The sequence below is a fragment of the Nelusetta ayraudi genome, unplaced genomic scaffold (genome assembly GCF_046127955.1).
Source record: "Nelusetta ayraudi isolate G7.1 ecotype Tasmania unplaced genomic scaffold, CSIRO-AGI_Nayr_v1 ptg000018l, whole genome shotgun sequence".
In the NCBI taxonomy this organism is placed as follows: Eukaryota; Metazoa; Chordata; class Actinopteri; order Tetraodontiformes; family Monacanthidae; genus Nelusetta; species Nelusetta ayraudi.
Window position 1 is genome coordinate 1320901 of NW_027466068.1, and position 11334 is coordinate 1332234.

Sequence of the window (11334 nt, forward strand, 5' to 3'; positions counted from 1 at the left end):
GGATGGATTATGGATGGATGGATGGATTATGGATGGATTATGGATGGATTGATGGACTGATGGATGGATGGATGGATGATGGATGATGGATGATGGATGATGGATGGATGGATGATGGATGGATTATGTATGGATGAATGGATTATGGATGGATAGATGGATGGATGGATGGATGGAGGATGGATGGATGGATAGATGGATTGATGGATGGATGATGGATGGATGGATGGATGGATGGAGTGATGATGGATGGATGATGGATGGATGGATGGATGGATGGATATATAGTGTTTAGACTGAATTGCTTCATTAACAAATATTAAAAATAATATAGAAAAATAGAAAAAAAGGCTATTTCAGTGCGCCCCCCCCCTCCACAGGGAGGAGCCAACGCCTACGCAAATGCATAGGTTGTGTCCACCGAGAAACGCCCCTTGTGAGGTGACATAGTGAGAAAAGTTCCCCACACTTTTTTTTTTACGTGTTATCGATTAAAGCAGACGGAAAGTCTGCAGATCGACTTCTTCCAGACAAAGTGAAGCTACTTTAGAAAATGAGTGACACTCTGCCAGGAGGTGTAAATCCTGACTAACAGCTCCTTACAGATGAAACGCTGAGTGGCTTCATTCAATCACACACACACACACACACACACACACACACACTATATATATATATACACACTTCAGTCAGGCAAGCTGAAGTCCTGTGTCCAGACCAGAGGCCTGCAACCTGACCTCTGCTCTCATGTCCACTGCTGCGGGACGACGACGCTTCGTGGGATCATCGCTGTAAAAAAAAAAAAAAAAGTTTCTTCTTGAGTTCTTGCAGCTGATTGGATGTAAAGTGCGGCGGCTGGGTGGTGTCAGCAGAGGAGTCGCTTCCACACTCACAGTTCTCTTTCAGCCTTTAATCCGTCTTCCGCCTCTCAATAAACTAATCGTTCTAATGTGTCAGGATCGATTTCCAGGGGGCGCCATCAGCCTCTATCTCTCTCCCCTCACCTCCGCTGATTTATGGCCTCGCCGGCGCTGGAATAACACACGCGCATTGTTTTTTTCCTTTTTTTGGCCCAGATTTGCTGGGTTGAGCAGAAATACCGGAACAATCTCACTGCATCACCAAGAATAATAAAAAGCTTTTTGCAGTGATTCATTCACTGGCAGTTCAGTGAACACATTTATTTTTTGTATACAAAAATTAGAAGAACAAAAAAAAGACATGATAAATTATACTGTTTATTACAGGCTATATAAAAGTATATTATTATTATTTTGGAGCTGGAGCTCAGGCTGCTGCAGCTGCAGGCACGCAGGCCACAGTGCAGGAGTGCAGGGCAGGCGTCTCTGCAGCCTGCATCAGTCCAAGCTTAATAAATATATCTGCTCCTTTCACATAAATAAAGCCAATATAATACAATAATAATAATAATAATAATGATAATAATAATAATAATAATAATAATAATAATAATAATAATTTTCAATAAAGTTGTGAATTTAAATTTAGTTTTGACAACATAGAATTAAAATGAACAAACAGTTCCATCAGACTGGAAGGAAGTTGTTTTGTTTTTTTTTGTTGTTTTTTTCAGAGACGAGGCTCCGCCCACTGCCTCTGCAAACCTGTCTTCACCAGAACCGGCCGTGTCAACCAGCAACTTTGGACACAAACACACAGTGGGCGGAGCATTCAGGGGGAGAAGAGGACAAGCTGCTGCACAACATGCAGGGACTCTTCCACCGCAGCTCAGCAGACAGTATGCAGGACAGTGCGGGGGACCGTCTGCCGGCCCCCCAGCCACCAGCAGCAGCAGCAGCAGCAGCAGCAGGTGTGCTCCTGACCCCGGAGCTCCACAGGCCAGCCCTGCTGCTCCCAGCCAGCAGCAGGGACTCCCCTCCAGCTCGGGAGCAGGCCGTGGTCTGGTGGAGACCGGCTGAGGTCCTGGAGGAGGGAGGGGGGCAGGACGAGCCCAAAGTCTGCCTGGAGTCCAGAGACCTGTGGAGACGCTTCCACCAGCACGGCACCGAGATGGTCATCACCAAGTCCGGAAGGTAACCTGACAGTCAGAGGTTCGAGGGAACCAAGTACACTTTGTTACTGTGCTTGGGTAGATTTCTCAAATTTAAATATTTTATTATTTTCAACGACTTTGTAGTTTGACTCCGTACGTTTGCATACAAATATCTGTAGTTCAACTCCTTACTTTAAAAACATGATGGTTCATTTTATTTGCTTCAAAGTGTTTCAAACATACAAATTGTGTTGAAAGTGATTGACTCATTGATTATTGTCGTTGCTGCTGCTTGAAGTGGAGCTATTTGAGCTCTGCTGTTGTGTTGTTGAATATAAAACCGGGTGATATTCCAGAAGGAGATGATTCCCCTGATTACTGAGTGCCTTGGCTTTGGGATCACTGTTCAGTACGTTTTCAACACAGAGAAAATAAAGACGCAGAGAACACCACTGCTTATTTATCCACACACGGCTCACTGGTCCCAAACTCTGACTGAACACAGTTTGTCTGTGATGCACTTGAAAAGAAAAAAACAAATCAAGACTGCTGACCTCTGACCTCTGGTCAGTTCAGTCCAGATTATTGTGTCACGACTCTTTCCTTTTTGCAAAATTAACCAATCTATTGTTTCATTAATGCCATTTTTTAAAAACTTTTTTTCACCAGTGTAGTTCAAAACCGGATCTTTCTTGCTTTAACTTGAGTGAATGAGTTGAATCAGTGCAGAAGATTTTTTTTAGTTTTTTTTACACAAATACCCGTACTTGTACTGAAGTAATGTATAGAATACCTTTGCCTCCTAGGCAGGTTCTGCCCCCTGGCCACCTGCTCACCCTCCTCCTCCTCCTCCTCCTCCTCCTCCTTCCCTCCCCACTACAGACGCATGTTCCCCCCACTCAGGGTCACCTGCTCCAGCTTGGAGCCGCAGGCCTACTACATCCTGCTGGTGGACGTGGTGGCGGCGGACGACTGCAGGTACAAGTTCCAGAACTGCCGCTGGACCATGGCGGGGAGGGCCGACCCGGAGACCCCCCGCCGCCTCTACATCCACCCGGACAGCCCGGCCGCGGGGGGCCACTGGATGTCCCGGGTGGTCACCTTCCACCGGCTCAAGCTCACCAACAACATTGCCGACACTCATGGATTCGTAAATGTGGATTTTTCACCTAAAAAACAAACAAACCTGTTGGTGTTTGTTTATGTAATATGTTTTATTTCATTTCTTTAATTACCTTTTCCTGATTCATCCACAACTAAATTGCAGACCATCCTGAACTCCATGCACAGATACCAGCCCAGACTCCACATCGTCAAAGCCAACACAGTGCTGGAGCTGCCAAGCAGCACCTTCAGGACCTACATCTTCTCCGAGACCGAGTTCATGGCAGTCACAGCCTACCAGAACGAGCAGGTTAGCGCACGTGGGCAACTTCCACTCGTCTACGTTCCGGATAGTTTGTTTTAAATTCAAATCAAACTTCCGTTTCTCAGATCACGCAGCTGAAAATTGACAATAATCCTTTCGCAAAGGGATTCCGAGACACCGGCAATGGGAGGAGAGAGAAGAGGTCGGTTAGCAATAACAATCATAGCTATAACTGCAACATTGTTTTATTATTTTTTTTAATTATATGTCAGCATTTTTATTTAGATCTTTTTGCAGTTACAGGAAGTGTAAAAAAAATAAATGTAGTTTTTTTCTGAAATTGTCTTTCAGAATAAAAATGTATATTTAAATATACAGATTTTTTCAAACTAAAAGACTATGCAACATAAAATTCCACCAGCTGACACAACACTTGATTCATTTTTTAAATTAATTTTAGTTTTTTTCTTCACATTGTAGATTCAAGCTTTACGTGATTCATAATTACTTTGTGCTGTGAATTCAGGAAACTCGCAGCTTCTTTGTGTTTGGACAAAGAGATGCGGGCGACTGAAGTGAACTCCGCCCTGGGAGAGGCTTCTACAGACACAGGCAGCCGCACTGAGGTCGGACCTGGCCAGATGGACCGTGAAACCGGGCCGTCTGCGCTGCTCCGGAGGTCGGATGTTCGCGGAAGAGAGCAGAGTGTCATCTGCAAACTGAGTGAGGAGGGAGGAGGAGCCGCTCGGCTGCAGCCAACCAGCTGCCGGGCTCCGCCCTGCTGGCCACACCCACGGCCTCCCACTCCACTCCACCCCTGGAGCAGAGCGCCACCCTGTGGTCCAGGCTCGGTGGCAGGTCCAGGGTTTCCCATCAGCCTTCAGCAGCGGGTGCTGGCACAGGTAGGGAGCACAGTAATAATAAGAGTACAAGTACACACCAACGGTTTACTGTTTATTTTAAGAGCCAACCATTAAAAAAATATCCGCCAACTAAAAAAAAATTCACTTTGTCAGGAGCCGCTGAGCCTCTCTGGCTGCAGGGGCTTCCTCTTCTCTCCCACCTCCGGCCACTGGGTGGCGTCTGCCTCGCTCCTGCTGCCGTCGCTGTGGCCCGCACTGGACTGCAGAGGCTGTCTGAGCTCGACGTGTCGGAACCACCACCTCACCACCACCTCCCTGAGGGCACCTGCTCCTCCTTCAGGGGTCGCTGCAGTCAAATACCTGTCGTCTCACCACAGTCCAGAGCCAGGAAGTAAGCAGAGGCCCGGACTGGATGAAGACGCGGAGGATTGAAACTCAATGGATGTCTGACTTCACCTGGATGAACTGAGTAGGAAAAACAGCTAAAGAAAATAAAATATATTATTTTGTACAGTTTTGTTAACTGTTTTTGTTCATTCTACTTCAGTTTGAATAATATGTTTGGGAACGCTTTAACATTTCTTTTTTTTTTTTTACTCCAACAATTGATCGATGCTCTTAGTTTCTCATTTTCCTGAGGGAAAGCAGAATTCCTCCTGGAACTGAGGAGGAAACAGGAAGACTGCGTTCCCTCTGCGGCTACGGGCTTGTTGCATACAGCAGATCCTGCAGAGAATCTATCAACATGTCCAATGAAGGCCCTGTGAAGACGAGTGGATGTTTGATGAACACATTTGACACCAGTTCTAATCCGGTTGTGCCGCTGCAGCCTCCACAGGACTGCACCGCAGAGATCCAGCAAAGAAATCCAAGAAACAAGAAGACATTCACTTTGAGAGTTAGAAGAGTTGCAAGTGTGGCATTGGTAGTTTTAAAGGACGACTGCTGTCCACTCTCACCGACACCTTTCACCAGAGTACAAAGGATTTTTCTGCTTCCTTCAACAGATGCACATGTCCACAGACCAGCGTTTAGACTCAGTCCCAGCAACCAGAGAAGCATCTGGAGACAGCTTCACCATTGGGGGGAGGAGCTACCAGAGGCGAGTGTTGTGTGTGTGTGTGTGTGTGTGAGAGAGAATCATGACTCTGGGTTGCTATGACACACCTCCACTGAGGTGGCGGATGCTCCTACTGGGTGGCTGTAGTGATGGTCGGTGCAGCTCGCCACATTTTCCCTCGGCCGCCCTCTGACCTCCAGCTTGACCTTCCTGTGGCCCAGCACGGAGGCTCTGCCTGGAGCGGTGGCGCGGTGAGCGGGCCGCGGGACGGGCAGTGCCGTGGCGTCGTGGCGGCCGAAGGCGTGCAGGGCCAGCAGCAGCGCCGAGGGGTTCCCCTTCAGCCGCTCGAAGGTCCTCATCATGGCCGAGGCTCCTCCCACCAAGGCTTCGTCGCTCAGCAGCGTGTCTGAAAACTCCCGCACCTTGGACTGCAGCTCCTCCCTGCAGAGAACAGCTGAGAGGAGAGACGGCGATCAGCAGTGTCGACGCTACGGCAATTTTGGAGAAAAATAAAATCCTGATTTTTTTTTTTCTCTGAAAGTTTGATTTTCGATTTAGATTTTTTTGTGCTAAAACTACAAAATACAATGGAATAAATAAAATATTTTGTCTTCATTTTTTAAAGTAAAATAGCAAACAAATTTCCCTATTTGTAATAAAGTGCTCCTTAGGTTAGTAAAGTGACAACATTTACAGTCTTATTGACCAAACACAGATGAATCTCTTGGCATCAATGTAGTGAGATTCTCACTGTCACCAAACTTCACTTGAAAATTAACAGGTTCTTCATAAACAAAGATGGAGTTGCCTTGTTTGGGATTAAAGTAAAAACTTAAGAACCCCCTGTGGATAAAGTCACAACTTTCACTGTCTTTAACAAAGCCTCACTTTCAAAATAAAAGCTTCTTCTATCGTCTTGAACAATGATAAATGAATAAAGAGCAAAACCTTCACATTGGGGTTGGAGTTCGTGTCATCTTTGTTGCAGTGATGAACACATACTGACTCCTCTGCTAACATGTTGCTTTGTGTGAGACCTTTGTGTGCGGCTGATGAAACTGACTATATATTGATTTGGAGATATGGAGATTCCCGCACTGACCTTCAGCCGCTGCTGTGTGTGCCGTGGTCGGCGGCTCATCCGCTTCCGTCAGCTTGCTGAGGTTCTCATCGGCTCCGTCATGACTCCCCTGTAGGTTGTGATTGTGGATATTGCTGATTTCCACCAGTGTTGGGTAGGTGGGCAAATGGGGATCAGTGCTCCTTCAGTGGCGGCGGGGAAACAAAAACCAAAACATAGTGTAAAAAAACACATGCATGATGTGAAATGTGCCTTTGAAAGGGTTTTTTGTGTTTAAGACCTGCTGGGTTTCCCACAGGAGTCCACCGCTCGCATCAGGGTCACCTTGAGTTTGGCAGGACACCTGGTGTTCTTAGACACCCTGCCGGGTTTTGGTGCCGTCCTGGTGTTGTGCTGGCACCGGTAGTCAGTCTAAGGCAATGAGACCAAAAATATCCTGTAACCCCCAGGTGACACAAAACTTAGAAATGAAATCCCCGACACCACCAGCACCCAGGTGGACGCACTCTGAAGATGGTCTTCCGGCCCTTGGTCGGTCTGGTGCACAGCACCCGCCATGTCACCGGCATGGACTTCAGCCACAGCAGGACCTCCTCCTTGGACTGGAGGCCCATCCTCACCATGGCCTCGAAGCCGCCGCAGGAGTGGCCCACAGCTTTGCATCTGCAGACGTGGTACTGGTAGCCCTTGGGTAAGAAGTCCTTCAACACAGATAGAGATAGAGTTCAAGTGTAACGTTGCCGCCTTGTCAGTTCTAACAACCAACCAACCAACCAACCAACCAAACAAACAAACAAACAAAGAAAAGCCCAGAAGCGTAGAAGAACTTGCCATCATTTGACGGTGCTGGTCCAGGTTTGTGTTTATGTTCGCAGCTTCACAGTGAAACCGCACCGCGTTGCTGACGTTCAGCTTCAGATTTGCTAATCTGTTCGGAAGTCAAGTTAATGTTAGCTGGACAGTTCGACAAAGCAAGTTGAACACACACACATGCGCGCGCGCACACACACACACACACACACACACACACACACACACACACACACACACACACACAGATGTAAAGTTTTACTGGAATCAACTTTATCATTATTATTATTATTATTATTATTATTATTATTATTATTATTAATAATAATAATAATAATAATAATAATAATAATAAATAAATAAATAAATAAATAAATAAATAAATAAATAAATTCACCTGTATTTGTCTCGCCCTCTCGCGTGGTTTGACTGAAAAATTAGGCAAAAACTGTAGAGTTAATTTCCACTTTTGCTCGTCAATCATTTAAAAACACTACTGCTAGAGTTCCTCATGGTTCCTATCCCATCTACACAAACATCCGCTCACCTCCACATCCATACCGGGGAGCCAAGAGAAGCTCCGACGACTGTCTTGACTTCTGCGGCGGACGGTACGAGATGCTTGGCTAAACAAGGCTTAGCCAACCAGAGGCAGAGGCGATGGGCTGTTGGCCAATCACAAGCAGGTAAGGGGGCGGGCTCTTTGATGAGCGCAGTTAGTGGTAGCAGCAGCAGGAGGGCTCATCGTCGCTTCCGGTAGCCGTTATCACAACACGGCGAGGGATGAGGATGATCTCCGTGAGTTATATTCTGCTGTGCGGTCAGATCCTGCTGCTGCTCACCGTCATCCTGCTCCAATGTCTGGAGGGAATCCACTCCCACAACTCCTCCGCCACCGCCACCGCCGAGACGCCCGCCGCCTCTCCCGGACAGGCGACGTCGGCGCTCCCGTTCAGCGAGCAGCCGACCGACGCGGCCAAAACCGAGCTGCCGGATGACGGTGCCAACCACACGGAGCCGTACGAGTACAGACCCCCGTCACCGGTCGTCCTTTGCAGCTACCTGTAAGTCGAGGCCGCCGTTAGCGCGCTTGCTAACGTCAGCTAGCCGACGTTGACAATCGTGTTCAGCGAAGGCCCGCCCCTGCTTGCTTCTGATTGGCCACTGCGCTTTGTCTCTACTTTCTTCTGATTCGCCACTAGTCTTGCCCCCTACCCTTAAACCCAATCCTGAACCGCAACACTAACCGCTAGTCCAATCAGCAGCAAGCAGGGGCGGGTCTTTGTTGATCTCTGTTGCAGGAAAAACAATGCGAGACCGTCACAGCTAAAAATCTCAGATTCTGCAAGATTCTGCTAGATTCTGCAAACCTTGTCCTCAATAGTCTAAACATGTCTCAGTTTGACACGACTTCATTGTTCTGAATGACGGAAAAAAACAACTCTAAACTGTATTTGAAAATGTAAATTGGGAGAACAACTGAGAACCACTGGCTGACTTTAGCGCTGGGGTAAAACGAAGTTGTTTTGGTGTCGTAGATCAAAGGGCCATTAGTTGACGACGCAGTGCATGCAGAATTGGTTGCTATGTGACTTTATTGAATTAAGATCAGATCCTAATTTCGTCTTGTCAAGCACTTTGAAATAAAGCTTGGAATTACTTTTCCCCTTTCATTTTGTTGTCTTCTTTTGTTTATTGTCACCTCTTGTGTGACTGTAAAAGCGCTTTGAAGCTCACTCAGTTTGGAAAAATTCAAATATTGTTTGTTGATTATCACAACAATGAGAGCAACAGTTCTCCGTGTGTTTAGACCCGAGGAGTTCATCCAGTGTCAGGACCCCGTCGACCACGCTGGAAACCTCAGCGCCTTTCAGGAGCTGGGCCACGGCTGTCTTGGGGTAAGATCCACGTCAGAACATTTTTTACACTTCACGCCGTCGCTCGCCACCACTGACCCAGCGCTTCCATTGACCAGTGGGGGGGTCAGATTGAGAGAGAAGTGAATCACACTCGTGTGATCTGCACCGCCCTGGACGACATCGAGTGTGCCGGGCCCAGGGAGTTCCTGCGTGGACGAGTGCCCTGCATCAAGTAAGAAACCAGCTGCACCTTCACCACCAACTGAGATGTAGGGTTTGGATTAGGGTGAGGAGTTAGCAGTAGGTTTAGGGTTATGATTAACCAGTAGTAGTTAGGTGTAGGTGTAGGTGTGTGTGAGTGTGAATGGCTGACCCCTGACACCCTGAGTGCAGGAAGAGCGAGAACTGAAAAAAGATGGATGGAGTGGACGGCACAGTGACCTCACACAGAGGACAAAAAATAATAAAAATAGATAATAATAAGAATACATTTTATTTAAAAGCGCCTTTCAAAACTCTCAAGGACACTGTACAAACAGAGGCAATAAAACAACAGAGAGAAAACGCATACAAGTGCACACAATTAATGACACAGAAAAATAAAATAAATAATAAACCAAGAAAGCAGGCAGTTAAAGCGAGTGGGCTTTCTTGAACAGATGAGTTTTGAGTCTGGATTTGAACAGATAGGTAGAGTCACTACCTATTGGAGTTCATCACATATTGTAAACAAAACCAGGACTTCACCACTAGAGGGCAGTGTTTCCTTAGGGCTCAAACAGGAATTCCAGGTGAGATATTTCCATGGCGCTTGACTCTTTCTTTCCGGCAGTCATTGCATTTGATTTGCCCTGCAGAGGTTTTTCTTCTGTGTATTCTTCCTTCTTCAGTCCTGAGTGGCTGTGCTCTCGTTTCTCTGGTCTCGTGCAGGTACGCGGGCCACTACTTCATCACCACGCTGCTCTACTCCTTCTTCCTGGGCTGCTTCGGTGTCGACCGCTTCTGCCTGGGCCACACGGGCACGGCGGTGGGCAAGCTGCTGACGCTGGGCGGGCTGGGCATCTGGTGGTTCGTCGACCTCATCCTGCTCATCACCGGCGGCCTCATGCCCAGCGACAACAGCAACTGGTGCACCTTCTACTGAGGACGCCGCCGCCATGTCGCTGGCGGGGAGCTGCGGCTGAGGGCTGAGTCTGCAGCGATGATGCAGGACGCGCCGGGTTGCTGTGGGAGGATCAGCAGAGTCCCTGAGTCATCCTGAGACCTCCTAAAATACCAACCAACCAGGACTAATTAGATTTTGTTTGGATCCACTGGGAGGTTTTGTGCAGTGGCTGGTGCAGCTGCGGCACTGCAACGGTCTGCTTCCGCCGGTGTGGCTCAGCTTGTCTGGTCAGGATGATGGAGTCAAAACAAGGACTTGATGTTTTTGGGTGTAAAGGCTCAAAATGTCCATCTTACCTGAGCAAGGAGATTTCCTGAAGAATCTTTCTTTCCATGTGTGACGTTATATTGTGGAACTCTGGACCGGAACATTTTGCTGAGGTTTGAGTTCAGCTCTGCAGAATCGCTGTTATGTTGTTTGTTCACCTGTAAAATACTTGATCATTGAATAAAGATTTTTTTTTTTTTTTTCCATTAGCGTGCAGGTTGTGTGGTGGTGAGATCGGAGAGGTGTTGCTCTGGTGCTCAGCTTATTCTCCCTGAAGACTGTCAACCTTGTTGTTGCTGTTTGTTCTGGGATTTTCTTCTGAAGCCACACACGTCTCAATTAAAATGATTTTCTCCCATTTACCTGCTGTGGTTGTGAAGATATGACTTAAAAAAAAAAAACACCCGTTGTTACCTGGAGGTAGAAGCCATTCCTGCACTTAGCCCCTCCCCATCCATTTAACATTGGCTGGAAGCTGCAGGCTAGCTTGGTTCCTGTCCAGGTGAAAATCCACTGTCTCTGTTTTTACGCTGTATCAATGACACTGATTGATGATGAGAACTTCATGATCACTATCGTCCTCACTTTCATCATTTCTTACGTTAACATTTAAGGCAAACAAAGAAACAGCTGAGGAAGTGTGTCTGGAAACCTCCTGGACTCTGATTGGCTGGATGTCCCCTGTTGAGACTCTACAAGTCAGGGTTTAAACATCTAACAGTTTCACTGAGTGTCCTAATGGATTCATATTCTAGTGGACCACAGTTCTTGGTAGAACTCACCAAGAACAAACAAACAAATGCTCACGTGGTTAAATCTCAGTCAGAGTCCAGCTAACAGAAGCTT

At 47.1% G+C, this 11334-nt stretch overlaps 3 protein-coding genes across 3 annotated transcripts; 2 read left to right on the forward strand and 1 right to left on the reverse strand.

The window, feature by feature from the left end:
* Positions 1-1725: 1725 nt before the first annotated feature.
* LOC142888015 (T-box transcription factor TBX2-like) lies at positions 1726-5128 on the forward strand. Its single transcript, XM_076026021.1, has 6 exons — positions 1726-2054; positions 2897-3164; positions 3282-3428; positions 3509-3585; positions 3910-4285; positions 4400-5128. The coding sequence occupies exons 1-6, from the start codon at positions 1726-1728 to the stop codon at positions 4676-4678; spliced, it is 1476 nt and encodes a 491-aa protein (XP_075882136.1). The 3' UTR covers positions 4679-5128.
* LOC142887818 (uncharacterized) lies at positions 4325-7895 on the reverse strand. Its single transcript, XM_076025689.1, has 7 exons — positions 7745-7895; positions 7595-7626; positions 7219-7315; positions 6894-7088; positions 6668-6798; positions 6409-6569; positions 4325-5760 (listed from the first exon to the last, which is right to left on the reverse strand). Exons 1-7 carry the CDS (start codon positions 7754-7756, stop codon positions 5387-5389), a joined length of 1002 nt encoding a protein of 333 aa, XP_075881804.1. The 5' UTR covers positions 7757-7895; the 3' UTR covers positions 4325-5386.
* An 85-nt stretch (positions 7896-7980) lies between these two features.
* tm2d2 (TM2 domain containing 2) lies at positions 7981-10850 on the forward strand. The gene is made up of 4 exons (XM_076025696.1): positions 7981-8261; positions 9008-9095; positions 9173-9288; positions 9987-10850. Exons 1-4 carry the CDS (start codon positions 7981-7983, stop codon positions 10198-10200), a joined length of 699 nt encoding a protein of 232 aa, XP_075881811.1. The 3' UTR covers positions 10201-10850.
* The last annotated feature ends 484 nt before the right edge of the window (positions 10851-11334 follow it).